Source organism: Harpegnathos saltator, unplaced genomic scaffold, assembly GCF_003227715.2.
Source record: "Harpegnathos saltator strain DR-91 unplaced genomic scaffold, Hsal_v8.6 scaffold708, whole genome shotgun sequence".
NCBI classification, from domain to species: Eukaryota; Metazoa; Arthropoda; class Insecta; order Hymenoptera; family Formicidae; genus Harpegnathos; species Harpegnathos saltator.
Window position 1 is genome coordinate 265,394 of NW_020230547.1, and position 23,222 is coordinate 288,615.

General features: G+C 45.1%; 1 protein-coding gene across 2 annotated transcripts; it reads left to right on the plus strand.

The window, feature by feature from the left end:
• Nucleotides 1-1,955: 1,955 nt before the first annotated feature.
• Gad1 (glutamate decarboxylase) lies at nucleotides 1,956-21,548 on the plus strand. 2 transcript variants are annotated; one of them, XM_011148881.2, is made up of 11 exons: nucleotides 1,956-2,198; nucleotides 4,143-4,231; nucleotides 4,623-4,713; nucleotides 7,582-7,818; nucleotides 13,012-13,328; nucleotides 13,419-13,670; nucleotides 14,224-14,291; nucleotides 18,011-18,089; nucleotides 19,423-19,572; nucleotides 19,732-19,926; nucleotides 20,118-21,548. In XM_011148881.2, the coding sequence occupies exons 2-11, from the start codon at nucleotides 4,175-4,177 to the stop codon at nucleotides 20,289-20,291; spliced, it is 1,620 nt and encodes a 539-aa protein (XP_011147183.1). In that variant the 5' UTR covers nucleotides 1,956-2,198; nucleotides 4,143-4,174; the 3' UTR covers nucleotides 20,292-21,548. The 2 variants fall into 2 exon arrangements, with proteins under 2 accessions (XP_011147183.1, XP_011147184.1); XM_011148882.2 differs by lacking the exon at nucleotides 4,143-4,231.
• Nucleotides 21,549-23,222: the final 1,674 nt, after the last annotated feature.

Here is a 23,222-nt window from a genome sequence, read left to right on the forward strand (position 1 = left end):
AGTGAAATTTCATCGGTAACGTGTATAAAATGATAGGAATATAAATCCTTGTTACATGTCTGATGTTACCAGCACGATCATTCCATAAGCAATTTGAAGCAGTAACATGTGTTTCAAGATCATGATTTATTCAGGTAAGAGAACACAAATATATCACTTGAAGAAGGATATCTTTGAGTTTAGATTAATGATGTCGATTCCGAATATCCAGAAATCTTCAACACAATCGGGCATTCGGAGCTTTTCGGTTACCACGAGTTTAAATGAATGATGTCATTTCGAATATCTCAGGTAATATTCGGATAACTGAACAGTGTGTGTGTGTGTGTGTGTGTGTGTGTACAGTACGTTAGTTTGAGCACCCGGAAACCGAATTCATAGAAATACAGCACTAAGTACACACGACATTCTTCAAGAACCAGTCATAGTTCCGAGATAAAGCTGTGTCGGTATATAATCTTATAAAACTCACCATATATTTTATATTTCATATGATGGGGAGATTACGACAATTCATTTCGGTAAAGGTGCCTGACTTCAGTCAGAAATGTTCTTCCTAAGTTTTCACGTACTTAGTATTAGCGTAGCGAACAAGGACGAAAACAGTTCTCGTACATTGTATCGAATGTAGCCACGTGAAGGATTTACGCTCTTAAACAAGACGCAAGATATATCGACCTCAATGAGACGAGTACGTGCGTACATTTCGATGTACCTCTAGTTACGTTCCTGACCCTTTCTGGGTCTTGCCCTGTCCTCCACCCACAACGAAGGACGGAGGAAGGTATTGATTAAATTCACCGACGGCCATTTTGTCCCGGCACCCTATTGGTCGCCGTCCATTTTGTCCTTCCCATCCCCTTGGTCCATGTAACCACCGTTTCTTCCTCTTCCAGTATCACCATCCCTGTTTACCTACCTGTTCGCGTTCTTCGCCCCCGACCCACCTTAGCCAGAGAAAGACGACGCAGGCGTCGCGACATTTTCCAAGGAAGAAATCGGACAATCAGCAATTACATTTTTCCACGGCTCGTGGCTCGTTGCGCACTCTAATGAGTAGCCGGTTCTTGTTCTGAATGTGCGAGCTGCAAGTTTGGCATTTCAATAATGTTCATCGATTGTTAAATCAATGACGTGACAATTATTCCGCATCTACTTTAAGTTTACTCTACTATTAAATTTATCTTCTACCGGAGAACCTGAAATAATATTATAACAAAACCCTAGTTTTATGCCGACACATTCTTCTTCAAAACGTTTAAATAGTCATATTACTTTATGTACAACCATAACAATAACCGTCCATATGCTTGTTTATTCTCGAAGATCATCAACTCTTGAACTGAAATATCAATTCAGTGTGAGGTTGGTAATTATATAATGTAGACTCACCCCCTGCAGGTACCTGCAAAATCTTAAAGAGGCGCGTGTGTAGCATAACTGTCATAACTGTCATACGTCTGTTGGAGCACGTTCTGAAATTTATGAACAGCGCCGTCCCATTCCTCAGAACCGTCTCGAAACTTCAATCTCTCTCCGCATTTCCGCGCATCACTGACGCTGAGAGAGCAGGAGATTCTCGTCTCCCGACTACTATGAGACTTCCCATCACGGCCGTCGTCTGAGGTAGCAAACGAAATATAAACGCACAAAGGTGTCGGCGGCGAATACATCCGTCGCGGAAACCGCACGCGGCTCGGATAAACAAAAAGAAGCCCCGGAAACAAAAAACAAACAAGAAGAGAAATTGGCATGCTCGCTCTCTTCCACCCTCTTTTTCCCTCTGACGTCAAAAGTGACGTTCGCAGCGGGATTGGTGGCGCAACGACACGCCCTGCTATCCACCACTACGTTTCACCCTTCGACTCCTACCAGTCGCGACCAGACACGACCACGCCTACGCGAAAGCACCCCTGGTTGGAGAGGGTGGCTGCGTAGGTTGTGGAAGACGAAACTGGGTCAGGCAGATTCGAGGCAGGTCGAGTCAGGCCGAGACTCGAGAGTCGTCCAGGCGTTTTCGGCACGAAGCAGTCCCTTGGAAACCACCCCGAAGCCCGTCGTCGTTTCGCCACTTGGTCGACATTCTACCCTTAAAAGTCCACGCTCACGCCAAAGCGAGAGCACAACACCCGTTGAAATCGTGAAGTCGAAGCACTCGGCCGCGAAGGAAAGCCTAAAGAAGCAGTAGACGGGATTAAGTGAGTACGGTGAAATTCGCATCAGTAGGCAGAGGTTATTCCTTTTCTGTTGAAAACACGATGATATGTCTTCTTTCTGTGTCTCTCAATAAAACTCGTGACGCATCTCGGCGAATTGAAACTTGCTGTTGGGTAGATTGGGAAGCAGTTAAAGAGTACATGTCCTTTTAAAGGGATTATTGGGGTCAAGGCGGTTCGCATCAATTGGTAATAAAATCGGGGGTGTATACGCTGTGATTCAAAACTCCCGTAACAATCCATTTGACGATACGAGCGAACGGAAACCACAAAGTTTTGAACTCAAGACGCTAAGTCGTGCGCAGTTGAATATCGTTTTATTGTATGATTCTTATTGGGGCGAAACGATCAAAGAATTGGAATTCTCCATGTTTAAGGCCGACCTCGTGATTTTCATTTTGTTCTAGCATGATGATTAGCCTGAAGCTGTTTATCTTTGTAGAAATAGTCTAGAACCTTAGCCTAGTTCCACTATACTTGTCATATTAGCAACCTACGACATCGCGATCTCTCTCTCTCTCTCTTTCTCTCTCTCTCTCTCTCTCTCTCTCTCTCTCTTTTCTCTGCCTGAGTTTAAGTTATATATTTTTCAAACCCTCAAGACTCATCTACTTGACATACTTCACGGCGCAGTAAAATCCGTTTTCTCCTTCCAAATGCGGCAATCGTCATCCTTCGTCTGCACAACGGTGACCGGGTGGAATTTTTCATTGATCGTCGTAAGAATCCCCGCAAAATCAAGAGAAGTGAAGATTGAATCGGTTTCGGAATTTTAAAGGAAAAAAAAAGAAAGAATGTCGAGTACAATTTGATACGAGAACCGTGTTATCCGTAAACGTTCAACTTTTTCGGTACAAAGAATGATTGTGGTCACCCGTCGCTAAGCGCTCGCTGTAGTTCGTAGAGTGGCGTAGTCACCTAGCGCTGCGAAACGCTTGTTGATCTGAAGGGTGACTGTAGTCACCTGCTGCCAGATTGTTTTTGTTGAATCCGAAAAGTAACCACAGACGAGAACGAGTCCTTAAAAAATGCGGGGAGATTCCTTCTCGCGCGTATTAGCCACTGAACGTCTTGCCACGTCGGACCAGTGAAAGCGCTTTTCGACTGGTGAATTCTGCCATACCGAAATACCGGCTGGAGAAAGGTGAAAACGCAGAATAAAATGCTACTGTCAGTAACTTCGCACCTTTGAGATCAGAACTCTATTTGACGACAAAAAGGATTCGCCAACTCCCACGTTCCTGTCGAATTCTCCCAAGTCCCAACATAAATTGTAAACTGCGCTCTACCTCGAGGTGAAGAGCCGTGCATTGGCTCGGAGAACAAAACTTTTTCTCCGAGTGCATTCATTAAACGTGCACGTGTTTCACAGACATTCTAAACTCTCTTCCACATTTTCTCCTACGCCTCCTATTTGCACGTTCTAACGCTGTGTAAAAAGATCCGTGAATGTCTTGGAATTTACTCCGGTTTACTTCTTGTGCTCCCAGAACCGCTCGATTGGCTCAGAGAGCAAAACGATCTGATCTCTTGACTTGATTCAAAAGAACGCTATCTGGACGCCAAAGTTACAAGTCTCATCTTCGATCAAGATGTTTTCTTGAGAGAGTAAGAGAGAGAGAGAGAGAGAGAGAGAGAGAGAGACAAAGTAATTGCGATCATGCGACTCTCTCTTTTGGGACTTGCGTGCGGCATACCGCACGACGTAGTCGCGAGAGTGTTAAAGCCTCCGTGTTTGAGGAATTACGGAAAAGAAAGACAAAACAACCAACTGCTCTCTGTCCATGTTTCTTCGGTCGCTCGGCCTATCGTGCTGCCACGGCGGCACATTATCGCTTAAGAATTTCACGATCCCGCCGTAACTCGCCGAGGATCGGCACCGCAGTACGTCGTGACTGAAGCGGAACCTGTTGTTGACTGTTGTAGGGACTGTTGAGGCGAGGGACACAAGCAGAGACATGGACAATGTGCAAATGATCGGCACTAAAATAACAGCAATCAAGGAATACTTATATGTAAGGCATCCGCATTGCACGTCATTCATCACGTCTGTTCATTTAGTGATCCTTAGGCCGACGCAGTTAGTTTCTTGATACTCCCTTCCCTCCCCTCTTCCCTCAAGCTCTCCCTGTCTCCCGCGGCATAAGCGATACAATCGATATTTACTATGACGATTGATACGGCTAGCTTGATACGCAGGTGAAACCGACTGATCCGTGTGTACATTTGTGACTCGCACAGATGTCGTAGCAAAAATCACTTTTATCCCGTTTATGATATTGCAAGGGCTTGTTACTATTACCGCTGCAAGGGTCGGTTATCCAACTAATGTAAATCTTAATGTAAACCTTACGCAAGTGCAAAGTGCAGCTTGAAGAGATGGGGTCCTCTTGCTTTGGATTTCAGAATTTCGCACGAACGCACTCACCCACCAGACTAATGAGCTCCGAAAACAACTACTCGCTCTCCAAGGAGCATTGCAACCTGAAGTATTCGGGTGAGTGATCGTACAGAACGTTTTCTCTTTTCTTTCCTTCTTTTTCCCTTCTTACGCGAAAAAGTGTCTGGCCAGTTTTCTTTTTTTATTCTTTTTTTCTTTTTTTTTTTTTTAGAATATCGCATGAACCTGAAAAGTGCAGATGAGAAAATTGCGCAAAGACACGCCTAACGAACAAGCGTCGCATGAATAGCGCTTCGTTTCTTTCCGAATTGCTTGCAACCCGCATAAGCAGATAAGATAACGATATTATCGATTTTCGCACCATCTCGTTGCTATTCGGCATTGGTCAAGTGCAAGAAGGGCAGACTTCGTCGTCGGTGACTCTGGCGCTGCGCGATTGCGCGCAGGGTTGACTTTTCAAGAGCGGGATCCAAGAGTCACAATATTGTCCTGATTTCACGAGGACTGCGACTCGGAAGGGTGCATAATAATAGAGGATTTAGAATTGTTCCAAAGAGGCCTGGCGGGCGCCGAGTGGTTGAGGACAGATTACACGCCGCAGGGATGCGGAAGGGTTTGTCGTCTTCGTCCTTCGGCAAGTGTTAGCGGCCGATAACGACACGCGCGTGCCGCGCGTGGAATTCTGGATATTTCGCCGCCGGAAGTATCCTTGTCCCGATCAGTGATTTTTGCACGAGACATCTCGGTCGATCTCGTGAATCGCGCTTACGCCAACGCTTACGGGACTTTCACTTGGGGAACGCGTCGCGCTAACGTAAAATCCGCCGCTTCGCCGTGAATTAACGTCGTAATCCGTCGTTATAAATCGGCGTGACTAAGTGCCGCGTGTAACAAGCGGCCCAGAAGGCGCTTTGATTAAAGTCGAAGCGCGAGGGTCCAGACGCATCTGGTGCCAAGTGACTATAGAGACGGTACAGGACGTATCGAGTCCGAGCGCGGTCCGGCGATGTACTTATGAAAATCCGCGGGACAGTAAGTTTCGCAGCTCGAGTGGCCATTATTGGCGGACGTCGCGCTTAAATATTCGCGTGAAAATATTTGGCGCGAGCAATGGTCGTCGTGGAAAGAGTAACACTAACGCATAAAACGAACGCTAATTAGACGAGGCTTATTCCAGCGTTAATAAAATCTTGAAGGACACGGAGCTCCGGACTTGTTTGTACCTCGAGAAGTACCATAAACCACGAGAAAGAAAAAAGCGGAGAGATCCTCGGACATTAGATTGATGGAGCGGGATTAGCTGGATCCGACCGCTGGAAGCCTGGGATTTCCCTTGTCTAACCATAGGCTCAAGGCGATTCACCATAAGTTTGCGGACTCCCCTCTTTCTCTGCGCGGCTCTTATTCAGCACTCTGCTGATTATTGAAAAAAATACTCCTACGTCGTTGGAAAGGGAGAGGATCCGCTTTAGGAGGGACGTCTCGTTAGGCGAATTACACTTAAAAATTGTAGCCCTTAACTGTAACTGTGTGTGTGTGTGTGTGTATACACTTTGATACACTTTGATTATCACTTAGGTTGTGATAACAAAGTAACGAATTGTGACGACAGGCGGATGTAACAGATCTTACAGATTTGTATGACTGAATTGACGACGATTTTTCTTCTTCTCAGCGCCATCGATGTATGGAGGCAATAAGTGTTGCGCGTTTGCAATATTAACAGAGAAATGAGAGACAGAAAATGTTACATCTCCTTAAAGAATGCGCTCCGTGTCGCGTGTCGCCGTCTTAAAATGCTAAATAATAATTTGAAAGCAAAGTCTCATAGTGGCTGGGCTGTTTATCCATGGGATCACCTTAATGCAATGGGGAACGACTGGGGGTGGTTTACTCCATGGGATACTTTATGGTTGCCCCGCAACGGAAGGACAGTTCAATTTGCCGAGGATTTACCCGCGAGGACATTGAAATATCCTGCTGCAGCTACTTCGTTTCGTCTTCATTGCTTCGCGTTTGTATGACTCCATAATTCTACTGATGTATTATTAGGGGGAGGCTCAACGTTAGACGCACAACATCCTCGAGACGAATTCACGTGAATAACATGCGAACTACGCGCGCAGAGGTCACACGAGTGCCATTTCCATGTTATTCCCTACGAGTCTAGTAAATTTCGGACGTGAAGTTAATTCCGATCTTTATCGTATCTTCTTCTTGCGTGTCGTAAAATGCGCATCCTCGAGTACCAAACGTCAAATATGAGATTCAAGTTGACACGTTGGCAATTGGTCGAATAGTTGCATGATGCATGATTTTCGTAAAGCAACGGATTGTCAACGCTGTCACGCTGCAACGTCGAGCAGAAGAAGCGGCGAATACGACGAAGAACCGACTGGCAGTGGAAGAGAAAGGAACGACACGGATAAGATGGTGTCATCCCACCAAACAAGTGAGAGTGTGTCAATATAGGTCTATACTTTCAATTGTTTGATGAGGTGAAATCATTCTAATTGCACGTTACCTCCGAGGACGGCGTCAGAGTCACGACGGTAGGTCGAGCGACGGGATACGACAGCTGTCGTAAGGAATCTTATCTCAACACGGTGCCGATCGATATCACTGTGGTAGAAGAGATTTCACTTGATTCCAACAATTAGAGAGTTCTCTTGTGCTGTTGCATCATACCGCGCATGTATTATCGCGTGTGCGCGCTGCTCGTTTTCTCAGGTATTAGAGAGATACGAGTTTGATGTTGTGAGGATAGTATCGATATTTGCACTTTCGGTGTTTCCGCCACTCTCTGTCTCTCTGAGGCAGCTTGTTTTCGAACTTTAGTAGTCGTGCGACAGCAGCAAGTGCTTTCCACAGTGATAATTCCACAGTCGCACATCACTGCGTTGTCCAGCAGATCAATGCGGACGCGCGAGGATTCGCACTTGTAATGTTTCATTCTGTTCGCAGACATCCTGCCACACAATGTAGAAGGCTACCCTGCGACCAGAGAGTTCCTCATGAAGGTGGTGGATATCCTGTTGGACTTCGTCAAATCGACAAACGATAGGAATGCGAAGATCCTCGACTTTCACCATCCCGCCGACATGATGCGGCTTTTAGATCTGGAGATCCCCGACACCGGGTTGACTCTTCAGCAGCTTCTGCTGGATTGTTCGATGACTCTGAAGTATCAAGTGAAAACCGGTGAGTGCACAGATCCATCCCGTTTCTCTCTCTCTCCCGAGTACCTCTCAATTAGTATTCGATTATAGCGATACTTGCGATTAAATCTCAACAAACTTATGAAACTCAAATCAGGACAATTCAGGAGAGCGTCACAATTAACGGCGATGTCGGCGGCAAAAGTTTCGGAGAGGAAGGGCGAATAAACTTCCGCCGCTTTGAGCGATTTGAGTGTTTACCTCAAAGTCGGAAAGCGTTTACCTTCCGAGGATAATTTTTTAGCATGAAAATTGAGTTGAGATTATTTCAAGGCTCGCTTGGATCGCGCTGCGCTGGCGGAGATAATAGATCAAAAAATACTGCAGAAGTGCAGGCACCCCTGCCGGGAGGAGCGTTTTAACACCGCGTTATCTCACGTCCCTACCCACGAGGGTGATAAGCCACATAATTTCATATTCAATTTAGCATACGCGCTCGCAGGGGTGAAGATAAGGCAACGACAGACACTGGCTACGAGGTCCGACGGCCGTCGCTCGGTCGTCGGTTAGCGTTCGAAATAAACACCCCACCCTGCGTTGCGCTCGCAATAAATAGGCGAAGATAGACAGCGGCTAAAAAAACCAAGATATCTCCGCGCCACGTTTTTATGTTACGCAGCGCGGTAGCGGTGGATCGTTCCCACCCCAGCTGGAAGCTGGAAGCTATTTCTCGTTCGTTACCCTCACATCCCCGCTGCTCATTTTGAAAACTGCGGCGATACGTAAGATGGGATTTTACACTTAATTGCCGATCGTGCGAATCCCCCCGACCGCGACGTCTCAATTAAATTTCAAAGGGACCGTGCGGCACATTAGAGAAACGGGTCTTGAATAAGAAGTAATTCTCATTGTTTTTCAAATTCTTCCACTTCTACTGTTCCAATCTTTCAGTTGAATCTGTAAATCCCTCGTGATAAATCTTACAGGTCACCAAGAAGAGTCCGATAGATCCCCCTCGCGCTCTTTCGACGCGAATTTCACGTTGATAAAGCGTGAGAAGCGAGGCGAATACGGTCGTTGCAACGGGGTGAGCTTCGATCCGCCGAAATGACTGCGCTGTGACGTAGAGGCTCTGCAAAATAGCGAAAGTCAACCGCAAATCTCCCTCGACGCGCGAAAGTTCGCTATCTCGGTAGGATTCGATTACCAGGCTGAATAGATGGTAATGCACAATGGAGGAGACCTACCCAAACTTAGGCCAGGAATCCAGGCCTGTCTACAGTCCATGTAAAAGGAAGCGAGGGGCGGGGGTGATCATCCCCTCGGTATCGAAGGGCGCGTGCACGATACGTGCTGACAAAAACTCGTTATTAGATTATATGCCGCAAGATTCGCCAGCCCTTCGGATATCAGGCTTTGGTATGGTACCCTTGGCTGCAGGAAGCTGTCCTGTTCTTGAAGAATATCAGGCGATACGTATCGAACGTTGCTCTCCGCAGGGTGTTATCAGACGCGTGTGAGAGATATATTGTTAACGGTGGCGAGGACGGAGGCGAGAAAAAAAATGCATTGGTGAACATCGACAATATTAAGGAATGATGAAAACAACAAAGATCGGAATATCCTCCGCATAGCCAACTTTTGTTCAGCAATATAGCAATCGTTGATTATCCAAATAACAGTAGATTTTTTTTCATTATAATGTGAAAAAATCCTAAATTCAAGTCACACCCTGCATGCGTGTAGATGTGGTGACTACGGTAACAAAAGGAAGAGAAAGAAGGAAAATAGCGGGGCGTTATTGCACGTGGTACGCGGGCTGCGCGGAGTGGCGGATTCAATAGGATCGGTGTAATTAAGAGCCATTTCTACACGATTTTTCCTCGGTAGGGTCGAGGGGAAACAGTAAATAGGGAGCAAAACCCGGTTACAGAGGGTGGTGCGCTGCGCGAAATAAGGGCTGCAGCGCGTTGCGATGCCCTGGCGTGGCGGTATAGGGATGCAGCATTGAAGGAATTTAAATTGCTATCGATAGTTTGTCGTAGTAGGAATGCACGTGCACATGCGATAAATTGGCTCGTCACGGAGTGCGAAAAACACCGCCGCTATATCACGTGGTTGGTATTCGGGCAATGATAGTTTTTGTTAAAAAGAATCGAGCATACCACACACCAGGGACGTGCAACATATTCGTTTGCTCGTCGAGATAAAAATCACACTCGATTCCGTTCGCCATGGCGAATGTTCGATGTAACAAACGATTCTCTCCTGCGGATTCGTCGCGGATAAACAATACTGATTAATGAAAAGGAATCCTGTCGTCGTGTCTCCTGTTATTTAAAATCAATATTTTTATATTTTATCAGCGAAATTTCGCGATATATTTTTTTAAGAAACATCGCATGCAGAAACCGTACATTATTACACGACGTTTTTAAAGATTCCTTATAGAAGCAATATAACAGCAATGCCAAGCACAATGTTGCCTTCCTTATGAACGGTATGATTGATCGCTTCGCATTAATGTTAAGCCTGAGTTACACACTTCGCTCCATACAAATCCCGCGCCCCATAATATATCACCGCGGCCTGCTCGAAACAGGTTCTCTTCGCGTTTTCTCTTTCTGCCGACCTTGCGGGGGAAGGAGCAAATTAGTCGGAAAATGATTCTCTGGATAGCGTAATCACCATGAAGAACGTCTAGGCGATTGAGACAGATCATTTGTTGCATCGCGGTTAAATATAGGAACAGCGTCTAGATGTGTGCAAAAGTGTCATTTTGCAAAGTGTATTATTATTTGTATAATACATATAAATATTATACCCTTCATATGTGTTCTACTTATCTCTCTCAACATTTCGGCCATATTTCTTATATTTTTTTATCGAGTATTGTTGTTAAAAGTATTGTTATTAAAAGGATGTTTAAAGATTTTCGAAAGCTCTCTTTAAAATCAACTTCCTTCTAAATCCGCATTGCCAACCGACTGATTCCAAGCTGGAACTGAGTTCATTTTTATTTTTATCTGTTGCATATTCTTAAACGTAGCATTTGCGACTCAGGCTTGTCCACCGCATATTCACACATCCGCTGCAAAAACTGCACATAAAATGGAAATCTTAAGCGAGAAATAGAAATAGAAGGAAAATACAAGATAACAACACAAGATGAAAATAATAAGCTGGGTGCGCCACCTCCACGCGAGAGTGTCAAGAATGCTCACGTGATTGTAAACTCGCGACACGAATCTGCATAATGTAAAGCAGCTTATCTCGCACCAGTTGGCCGCATATGTTTGTTTTTCCTGGATGATGCGCGCGTGCAGCGTTTGAGAGCCTCTGCAAACAATCTAGTCGAGCAGCGACGCGTGTGACGCGCAAAATGCGGGCGCTTCGGACCATCGAGCCCCGCTCTCTCTCTCTCTCTCTCTCTCTCTCTCTCTCTCTCCGCTCTTAGTCGGAACGTGGCCCCGTCGCCTGGGTCAGGTTGGAAGAGGAGAGAAAATCGTCTTCTTGCGCACCCCTAAACCGGACGCGTGCCACGACCCACGGACCGAGATAATTGCGAATAACAGTACGACAAACGGCTCAAATGCCACCGTCTGATATCGCGTCTGGGGTGGTTTTCGCGTCGGACCATTGATATTCGCGCTTACAAGATGATTCATGTAGCTATTCTGGAATACCAGTGACATAGCCGGGTAGCCTTGGCGAAGGTTAGTTAACAAATGGAAGCTCTAGCGATGCCTTCGCAGCAGATGCAAAAGGAGTCTCTCGCAACGGAGGAATATTGAGCTACCGTTGGGAATATAATTGTCGGAATTGTCGATGAGAGAGTTCAAGAGACGAGGAATAAAGAGTGTTCGTTGAACAGGAATATCGGAGATGAATATCGTGTCGTGCGATTATTATTCGCGGCGATGTTGAGGAGAACTCTCGTCGGAGAATATGTCGCTGCCGCTTCGCTCGACTGTATCGATTGTTTTCCATTAATGGAATCCCTTTAATGGAAACACGTGGTCCGTGAGTCCTCCGACTAAAATCGGAGATTATCCTTCCAGGCCTTTAACGTCGGTTCGACTTTGCCACGCGCTAAATCCCAGGCTCGGGGTAAGCGTCAGTGAAGGGGATGTCCGTACCTTGCGGAGATCGCTGCTATGTGTCAATCACTACGTAATACCAGAAGATTAAAACGCATCCACCATCGAGTGCGCACATGGCATGTTTCGCCTGACACGGCTCCATAGCGTTGGACCGGAAATAATACTGCTAATGACAAAATATTCTCTATTATCCATTTCAATGTACTCCATTCAATATACCCAGAATAATTTCAAAATACTTTCCGAAGTGTCTCGGTCTGCTCTATCTCGATGGAATCTCTTTCGACACATCAACGATATATCATTGTGTGCGAGAGAGCGTGAGATTATCGAGCACGCAAGGGTCAAAGTCTTTTCGACGAGCGGATATTCAATAGAGTAAATCCATCATATTCCAAGGATCAAGGGATCTGCGATATCCTAAAATTGATAGTGCCAGCAGGGATCGCCTGTGCGATGTCTGTCTCATTGATTGTTTCCGGGTGGATGCATGGAAAAATAATCCCGCGAATCTTCCGGTAGCCATTTCTCTTACTTTACATTCGACAGGCCTTCCCGAATTCTGCTCGTAAACGTTCTTTTGTTAGCAAACTGATGAAACTACACGCCGTGTGCTTACTTTACTCCAGTTAAATTTTCCAACGACGCCTTTCCCGACGTACAGGAGCAGAGGAGCGAAAGACTGACATAGCTACGCATTTACGTGAGAGAAAGAGAGCGAGAAAGTAAAATATTCGCTCCCCTAGCTGCATCAGAAGGCCAGGCTCCCATCGAACAGAAGCATTAGGTTTGATCCTCGCGCGATGTTCAGCCGAGCGGATGACAACATACTCGTGAAGAGCTTAAAGCTCTCTCGCCGCCTTTCCTTCAGCGTGCTCGCACGCCAGACGGGATCGCGCATAGCGCGATAATACTGAGACACGTGCCACGTCAGCGTTATTAATTACTTTTGCCGTTAAGAGAGCCACTCGTCAACAATCAGTGCATTAATTCTCAGCGGCGCGGCTCGCGGGCTGATTTATCAGCGGGATGGTAATTAATATTTGGTTGCCTTAGTTTGCGCAGCAAGAGGGACCTCCACTTTTAGCGAGTCAGCGATTTTTAAGGAAACCCTTTCCCTCTAATGTTCCCAGGACACCCCCATTTTTTCAATCAACTATCCTGCGGCCTCGACTTGGTGTCCATGGCCGGCGAGTGGCTAACCGCGACGGCGAACACGAACATGTTCACCTACGAGATCGCTCCCGTGTTTATCCTGATGGAGCACGTCGTCCTGCAAAAAATGCGCGAGCTCATAGGCTGGAGCGGCGGTGATTCCATCCTTGCTCCTGGGGGATCCATCAGCAATCTTTATGCTTTCCTCGCTGCCAGACACAAGATGTTCCCGACGTACAAAGAGAAGGGGCTCTCCGCGATCGGTGGACAGCTCGTGATGTTTACATCCGACCAGGTAAAGAGCAAGGAGCTTCTCGTCGGTCAAGCGTGTTTTTCAACCGGTCAGGTTCAGCTCTCGATCAATGTGGGTTTTTGACGCCCACAGTGCCATTACTCCGTGAAATCATGCGCTTCCGTTTGCGGCCTCGGCACGGACAACTGCGTGATGGTGCCTAGCGACGAGCGCGGTCGCATCATTCCATCGAAGCTGGAAGAATTGATTCTGGAGCGCAAGGCCAGAGGTCACATACCGTTCTTCGTGAACGCCACGGCGGGGACGACAGTTATTGGTGCGTTCGATCCGATCCCGGAGATTGCCGATATCTGCCAAAAGTACAGGCTCTGGTTGCATGTCGACGTGAGTAACGCTTCTTTCCTCTCTTGAAAGGGACTTGGGAATGCACATTTACCTCGCACGTCATTCTGACGAGTGAAAAGTGTCGGACACAGTTTTGCTCGATAGTAGCTTAATCATGACAAAATAAGAGCAATAGTGACAGACAGATGTGGATGTCATGTATCCGCAGTGCGCTGTGCGTTAATTCTAATCGAGAGGGAGAGCGAGTAGTATAACTTGAGTGAGTGATCAAGTCAGATGCGCTTATGCAATCAGACTCGTCCCAACGCAATTTCAGCCTGTAAATGCCAAACGCGTAAGAGCCTTAACGTAAATAATAAATGTGAGAAGCAGCAGGAGTTTCGTCGGAGAATGCGAGCCACTCGTGGGCGAGAACTGCCGGGAAACTCGGAAAACGCCGGATCTATAAGTCAAAGATTAAGAAGCGCTTAACGGAGCGCCCGGCACTTTGCTCGCCCACGTGTATCTCGAGTCGATCTCTCGCGTTCGTTTTCCACCACGTGATCGAGATTTTTCTGCTGAACCTTACGTTACGCCCTTATTTTTGTCCCAGGCGGCTTGGGGTGGTGGACTGCTTCTGTCGAGAAAGTACAGGCATCCGAGAATGACCGGCGTCGAACGGTGAGTGTTAATTTGCACGATGAACCTTTCGTTTAATCTTCCGTGCCGAGATCGAATCGCCTCGCGCGATCTCTCCTCGCCATTGAATCAAGCTGTTTTCGTGTATGCTTTTTATGTACGCCACCGCTCGCTCGTTGCACGCAGTTTCATCGATCTCCGAGCGTAGCGCGCATATGTTCGACGCAGGGGCGACTGAATCCACGTATTTTATAGTTTATTGGGACTTAGTCGGGCTTAGTTATGATGGACTCACTTGAAAAAACGCTTCTGACCCAATGCGCGTCGTCGCGGGTAAAATCGATACGCCGCTCTCGGGTTAACTGCAGTCCGAACGTCGGGAGCCGAAAATGATTTTACATGAGAATAGTCGAAGGCCCGTCATCCCGTAATGTATTGCTCGCGTAAATCGCGATTAGAATTCTACGAGGGGCTGGCGCCAGATTGTCCCGGAATGATCTCTCGCATTGGCAATAAATTCTCCGGTGCGAAAAATTTTCGCGACTTTGGAGAGAGAGAGAGAGAGAGAGAGAGAGAGAGAGAGAGAGAGAGAGAGACGATGAAAATTACGTCGTAGGTACTTCTCTCTCTCTCTCTCTCTCTCTCTCTCTCTCTTTCGCTACATCGCACGTTAAATAAAAATATCCCCGACGCGGATTTTTATAAACAGACTTCGCGTGATGCTGAAAATGGCGAGAGAACATAACATTCCATTGATGCGAGCCCGTCGGAGTCTTCCAGACTGTGATAGGGGTCAGGGGTACGCACGGGCACACATGGGGTTGGCGAGATTAATCCGCGATTTGCATCCAGGCGCATCTGCTCCCCCGTTTTGATGACAGACAGTCCCTGATCTGAGAAGCGGAGTCTCTCGGGGATGATTTGTGCACAAAAAGAGAACGGATAGCATTCCACACGGAATTTTTGTAAGCGCGACGGGTCTCTCAAGGCCGGAAATAATAGCTTTCGTGGCGAATGAAATCCTTTGATTGCTGCAGCTTCTCGTTGGAACATACGAAGCGCATGCCACTTCCGCGTGATCCGCAAGATTGCTGCCGAACGCGAACTTGGTCGCAAATACGTAAAGTCTAAGGAGAAAGTTGGTCGCCACGGTTGGCCAACACGATTTTTACTTTTCTCACGAAGCCGATTTACGGATCGGCACGCGCGAATCGCGCTCGTGATTTTTCTACGTGGACTGTACCGCGACGGGAACTTCCTTCCTGGAAGTCTTGATTAAAATGGCAAACGAGCGACGCGCGGAGAAAGATCCGACGCACAAGCAACAGCTGGATCAGTTCCCTGGAGCACATTTGCAGAACAGAACTCTCCTCTTATATCGACGCGCCGCGTGCCACTGTGCCTTCCTCGGCGAGGCTGAAATAAAAGTCGGTGCCTTGACAATGCTGGATTAAACTCGTACAAAGGGAACTGCCTCCCTCATTCTCTGGCCGGTCCTCTTTCCTCTCTGTCTCCCCATCCTCCCTCCCCCCGCCGCTCCCGACTATCTGCGCTCCGGATTGCACAGGATCGAGAAAGAGAACTCTGTGATTTCACCTTCTCGCTCGAAAAGATCGCGCTAGAAAGGGCAAACTGGGCAGGGGTGTCGGCTACGGACAGCTCGAAGCTCGGGACGTACGTTTTAAAGCTCGAGGATAAAAATCAGACCGTTCGCTTAGCTTGGACAATTTCGCGAATTTGACTCCAACACGACGATGTGTTGGAGTGTCAGAAGTCTCTGCAGCGTAATTAATCTCTAGGAGAACAAACTGGAATTTTGGCCTCGTTGACACACGAGTACTTTTTGTGGATCTCACGCTCCGACGAAGAATCCCAAATTAAAATGTTAAAGACGATGTTATTTGTTTTTACATATTTCTTATTATTTTATCGTATCTATGCTGCAAGATAATAATAATATTTATATAATTTATATATAAGATAATAAATTTGTTAATTCACGTCGTGATTTATTTGTTCGTTATTACTGTTTCGCATTTTTGGTGTGTTTTGCGAAGGCTGTGTAACCCAATCAGAATTAACTTCTGTCAACATTCTGCTTTGATCATTACCGAATCGGACGCGTGACGTTCGCACTATCGAACAGGAAACTTCCGCACGTAGTCTGCGCACATCGCGCTCGAGGGTGCGGGTAATTAGCATCCCCTGTAATATATATTGCGCGGCTTTTGGGGTTGGCACCTCGAGCGAATTTAAAAGCGAATGGAAGGGTGCCGCACGCGCAACACAGCTCCAGCTGTGAATCGCATTAATCACTCGAGCTTTATACATGCCTCTTAAGTATGACCTGAATATAAAAACATTCCCTAGCTGCTTATTAAATTATTACTCGTAAATTTGCCGCAAAATCGCTCCGTAACAATCACACCCACGCGAAAGGAGTACACGTAGCACGAGATTTTCGAGCTATAATCTTTATCTTGTTGCTAGTGAACTATAAAAGGTGACACACCACGAGATTTAATACAATAGATTCATGCAGACTTTTCTCTAACATGTTATTGCATATACATGGAAATGTTTAACGGGACTCATATTTATTTTTACTTGGCTCGTACATCATATACTGACAAATTAAGTAGACACAAATGTTTCTAATAGCATATTTTTTGGTACATATAACGGAGAATAAAGATAAGCGGGAGAATTAATTTAACGTAATTTAAGGGAGAATTGATAAATTAATGGAAACAGAAATTGAATGTAACCAAAGAGGAAAGGAAACACAATGTAAAATCTTACGGGAGCCGATGAGTAGAAGTATGCTGATCTGCAACATCGGGGAGGATGCACACGAGTGAATAATGTAGAATGTCTGCTGGCGACGCGAGTCGTGCTTCGAGGGTGCTTCGAGTACCCTCGCATCATTCACAGAACACTCAACTCACGTGCGGGAAGCAGTGTCGCGATAAACATGTCATTTGCCAAGTATCAAACATCTATCATATCCGCAGCGTGCGCGACGTGCGTATTTAAATAGTCAAGTTTCCTAGTAGGAAAAACATCGTACGTGTCGCGGAAGAGCGTTTCCAACTTTGAACGAACCTGGTGACTTCACTCGTGATATATCGCGCCAAGTCATCTAAAGTTACCTCAAGTGTTACTGCACACGTTCGTGGAGAAAGGTGTGCGAAGGTGGATTCTCATATCTGACAATACTTCTTCGAGGATTAAGAAGGGTCAGAGGTTTTTACCGTCGTAGTGGGTCCCTAGGGTTCGGAGAGGGGGAGGGGGTTAAATCCGGTCCCGTGGCTATATTAATAGCTCTGCTCTCAAATTGATAGACCTCTTCTGTGGCGCGGCGCGGCGGGCAGATAACTCATATTTTATCCCCTATTGGTTCCCGCGGGAGTGGATAAGAGTTTGACGGCTAGCTGAGGTAGGCTGAGCTTTTTTAGCCAGCTTGGAGCGGCTCGCTTCGACAGGTTGCTGATAAGGCGAGAGGAAGAATGACCTCCTCTTCGAAAAACGCTCGACCTACATGCTTTGCGGCCACGAGTGCATGCATTTTATGTGCATGCAAAGAAGATTAAGGGGAAAGTTTTCGGGCATTGATTGACATTCAAGGCGCTGAAAAATATACTTTAATACGACTCTCGTGCGATCCTCATTATTCGACCGAAAGTGTGTACAAACTGTGCGTGAGAGAAAATGAGATTCAGCTCATCATGAAATTGCAACAACAGTGTGATTTTTCACAGGGCTGATTCGGTGACATGGAACCCCCACAAACTTATGGGAGCTCTGCTTCAATGTTCCTCTATTCACTTTAAGGAAGACGTAAGTTATATTATTATGTGATTATTGTGTGATTAACCGGGCGATATTCCCGCTAATATAAAAAAAGTTACAATTCGTGAAAATAATTGTCATATCGAGGATGAAGCTTGAGCAGAAATATCTTACCACAACTGAGATGGAGATTCCTCCTTTACGAAGCGTGCGCGTTTGTATTCTAAACTCCACTTCTAAGTTCTAAGTTCCACCGAACTCTCCTCCTCTGACGTCTCATCGTTGAAAAGTAGAAGTAAATAAGTAACGCGGAAGTAAATAAGAAAGGAATGAAGGGGGTCCCGCGTTTGAACAAACAGAATATCAAGTAAGCACGTGCAAATGCATATCAGCATTGCATTCGCGCTACATATTCAAGACGTTGCACTTTTGAGAATTCCTCTGTCTGCGCTCGGGCGTGCTGAAATTCCTGCGCCGTGCGAGGGCAACGACACAACACTAGCTGCATTCCGAGGGGTAGACCTGCGTGCCGGAGCGCTCGGCACTACAGGAATTTAATTAAACTAAGAGATAACATATGTTGCCGTCCGCCTACAGCTCGCCACCGGGGAGGGTTTATCCCCCCCGCGACTCAGTTATTGCTAACTCCGAACTTCCCCTTCGGATATTAAAATTCCGTGCACCGGTTGCCGCGAGATATCCGGGGGAGAACGCGCGCCGTGCTTTTGTCGGACTGCGCTGTTGTTGACGCTGAAGCGCGGCGTGGCAAGGAACGTGCTTCGTTAACATTGACAATCGCATTGTTACGCTCCGCGCGGATACACAAATGACTAAGCGCGTGATACACGAGCGTCTTATCTCGCTGCAACGCCTGGAATTTCTCATTTTTGCCCGACGTCTCTAGATGACGCGCGTGGTCGGGTATTCCTTCTTTCTAATGGTCAGAATAAAGGTGGAAAGATTGTGGTAATAAAAATTTAGCCACAGAAAGAGTTCTTTTTGACTTCCTCTTTTTGACTTCCGATGAGACATGAGCGTTTTCAAAAGCACGCGTAGAGAAATTCTCTAACGTCAAATTTTAGAAAAACGTGCTGACAATGAAAGCTTGACAATCCCAGGCAATGGTGTTCAGCAGTGCAGCATCGGTCTAGTATACGTTCGCCATTTTGTAAATTCAATATCTTGAGTTCCTCTCGCTATGCGCATGTGTTGAAGCGCCGTATCGACCCGGACGGACTCGCCCTCCTCGTCCTTATCCTCCTCCTGCGCCTGTCAATCGGAAATCACGCGAAACAATTCTGGAAATGCTCCATTATCGGAAAAACGTACGCACGTCTGCCGTCGGTCGGCGTTGAAAGCGAGAGCTGTTTCCATTTTGCAGGGCCTACTGATCAGCTGTAACCAAATGTCCGCGGAGTACCTGTTTATGACGGACAAGCTATACGACGTGAGGTACGACACTGGCGATAAGGTCATTCAATGTGGACGTCACAATGACATTTTCAAGCTTTGGCTGCAATGGCGCGCCAAGGTACAAAACCCATCTCCCCGCTGCAAAAACCTGTCTCCCTGTGCGCGCACCCCCATGTTACATGTCGATTTTCCATTCTCCCGAGCAACGTATGCGCACATCGCCTACGGAGATTTGTGCCTTCGCTATTCCATGTGGCTCGTCATTTTTCGTTGTTAGGGCACAGACGGTTTCGAGAAGCACATGGACCGATTGATGGAGCTGACGGAGTACATGGTCAAGAGGATTAAGCAAATGCCCGACAAGTATTACTTAATCCTCGAGCCTGAATTGGTCAACGTCTGCTTTTGGTACCTGCCTACGCGCGTGCGAAACATGCCACATACCACGGAGAGGATAAAAATCTTAGGCGAGGTGAGCGCTTGATAAGTGCGAGAGATATTCTATAGAGACACGAGGAACATTGAACAAACCTAACGCCTAAGCAGATCTAGTGACAACATTTGACCTGACACGATAATAACAACAGTGTGACAAGGATAACCTCTTGTGAATCTCTTGTGGGGACTTGTGGAAACAAGAGAACCGTGTGTTCGTGCTTTCAGATTTGCCCAATTCTGAAGGGACGTATGATGCAAGCTGGTACATTAATGGTTGGCTACCAGCCGGACGACCGACGGCCCAACTTCTTCAGGAATATCATCTCCAGTGCCGCCGTGACGGAAGCCGACGTCGACTTCCTCCTGGCCGAGATGGATCGACTGGGTCATGATTTGTAAGAAACCTGTCCATAAACATTAATCGTACAATATGCGATTAGACGACTGACACATACCGTTGGCCAAACCGCACCGCTGTCACGTAACTATTCAGCTAGGCACGTCGAGGGTTTCGCGACGCGCTCTTAAATGATGGGTACAAAAGATTCGAGGCTCAGATCCAAATTTAGAATCAACGATATGAATATAAGACACGCGAAAATATGTGCGGTCTCATTATTATAACAGCTTCCGACTCAGTGCTTGATCTGACTTTTCGAGGAGTAATATTAATCTTTCATCAGCGACGCGGATCATTTCACTCAGTTAAAGTTCTCTTTGATTAAATGTGACTAATATTGTCCTATAAATGCTGATGATAAATAATACGACAACATTGCTTCGACGTTGTCCTGGTACTTAAATTTTAATCGAGTTGGTTAGCAAAATAATTTCTTGTTGCATTTTTCTCGAAGTATTATAAATCTAGTTGTAAATGTATATTCATCGCTCCATAACAGGATTCACCGAGTCTAAATTAATTGATAGAGTATAACTGTTGCCTAGGACAGCAGAAAAAATTTAATTTCGCACAATCTCATCTCATTGAAAGGAGAAGGAGAGTGTTGGTTTTGTGGTGAAGAGTCAATGTCTAGCTAAATGCTTCCTCATCTTGCGACCGGCTTGCAGGAGCAACTTAAATGTTGAAAGATATTTATAGTACATAAGTTTTTTAGATTTAAACGAAATACACGGCATATCCGACAAAACGAAGAGTCAAGTTACAAAGTTAGAGATGCTTCCGGCCGTAAGTTATGCAGATTTCTTATTTTTTGCTGCTCGATGCGTATCCTCATGAGCGATAAAGCTACTATTTCGTATAAACCGAAGAGCAATACTAGATGTAGATCTGCCTTCAAAATGAGACATTCGAGTAAAATATTTTATTTCAAAACGTGGATCACACAGAAGAAGGAGTAAGAGTGTTCAAAATATTTATTACGCTTAACAAATTAATTTTAACACAAATGTGCCACCTCGAATAATATATATATGAAATCTGTTTTCGAATATTTAGCAATATCAAGTTGCGTAAGCAATTTCTTGAACCTGACAATATTTCTGTTGATACTCATGAGTATGTTAAAGCGTGTTTTATTACAGTTAAATAACTATATGAGTGTTTAATATTGCTTAAAATTATTTAAAAGTTATTAACGAGATGCACACTCGAATAGGAAGATTTATTTGAGATTTAATCAAAACTTATAATTTACGTACAACACAAGGGAATGGCGGAGCAGATCGAATGATGTAGAGGTTTATCTAGGACATAAATTGTAAACTATGGCTAATCTCTCTGAGCTTAAGCATTGTTCTGTCCTCGTTGTACGAGTTACAACGAATCGTCAGCCAATAGTTACGGAATAAACATTTTTATCGACGTGAAATTATAAATAGATATTACGTTTCGTCACAGAAAGTAGATTTAATGCTGAGCAGTATTTTTGTTGGAGTATTGACAGTGTTTATAATGTATTGATTGTTTGCGAAAAATGAACGTTATGAAATGGACTGCACCCATTATATACAAATATATGTATATTATAATTTACTGTTGAACAGTTTTAATCGAACGGAGAGTACTATTTAATATATATATATATATAGATATATATATATATACAAAGTATATAAATATATAAATATCAAAACATATTATATACATATATATATATATTTAGTGTTGAGATTTTAAGAATACAAAACACAAACCCATGAAAGTACATGCTTTTTCAAGTATTCGTGCGAACGGTTGTTACTTGGTTCGTCGATTTTGTTAGAGATCTGTCTATCGTTTTTCATTCGGGTACACCATTAAACGTGCAGTTGGAAATAGAGATTGCATCGTAGCAATACGATCTGATGCACTAGTTATTTCCACACGCAACATCATAGATTTCACATCGTTTCTTTATGAGAGAAGTGTAATCCTGTGTTTTTTTTTTCTTACCTCCATTATATCTACCGACACGTCACATTTTTCCTTGGCGTTTCATTAGTATTTTACGTCACGAGAATAATTCTATATCGTGAGTTCTTACGAACACGGTGAATTTACGAACGACGACACGCGTTTCGATCTGTTCGACGACACTTACAACCGAACGACTCTATATAGATTTCGACTTACTCGCCACTACGGAGTAACAGAGAGAAAAAGGTATTTAACGCGTAAGTAACATAAAATATCTAGGTGTAACTGTAACGGGAAATTGAGTGTATTTATGTACATTTTTTGGCGATTCAACGCATTTCTTTTTCCGTCGACGATTATCGTGCCATCGTGGCAATTAGCTTAAGTCACACTTAGCCAGACACGTTAGAAATGGGGAGCCGCAATTAGTTATTGGGATTGAACTAATGCGTGATTATCGAAGTAGAAAATAATCGATATGTCCTGTTACATGTAACTTAATGCCAAAGATGTTAATCGTATGTACTTGAATGACGGCGCTTGGCTGACGGATTATAGCGAGCGATGTCAATTCTATAAAAACAAAAACTTAAATAATATATAAAATGTAAAGTGCGTTACTGTTGAACTCTGCATCAATGAGGCAAATGAAGTTAGAGGTCACGAATAAAGGTACAATTCATCGGGGAGAAAATACAATCATTCTTTCTTCTTTCTGAGGTAAATCTTCCACTTTCGTATTTCATATGAAGGGGTGCGATAGAACTTACGTTTTTACGTAACGTATTTCAATTTTTGTCTGTCAAAACGGCTCGTATCTTGTTATATAAAGTCACACACAAAGAGTACCAAAAATTTTTGATAGAATACTTTTGAAATCTTTTGAAATACTTTTTACAATTCCTATCGTAAACGAATCTCGTAGAACTGTTTTCGAAGATAAACGTGATCTATTTATTGATCCAGAGTTCACA

Excerpts from the sequence above, each read along its gene's own strand:
- Gad1 (XM_011148881.2), top strand. The coding sequence starts at position 4,175 with ATGGACAATGTGCAAATGATCGGCACTAAAATAACAGCAATCAAGGAA. Across the intron at positions 13,671-14,223 it reads GGCTCTGGTTGCATGTCGAC|GCGGCTTGGGGTGGTGGACT; the intron begins GTGAGTAACGCT and ends TTTTTGTCCCAG. Across the intron at positions 18,090-19,422 it reads CTATTCACTTTAAGGAAGAC|GGCCTACTGATCAGCTGTAA; the intron begins GTAAGTTATATT and ends TCCATTTTGCAG.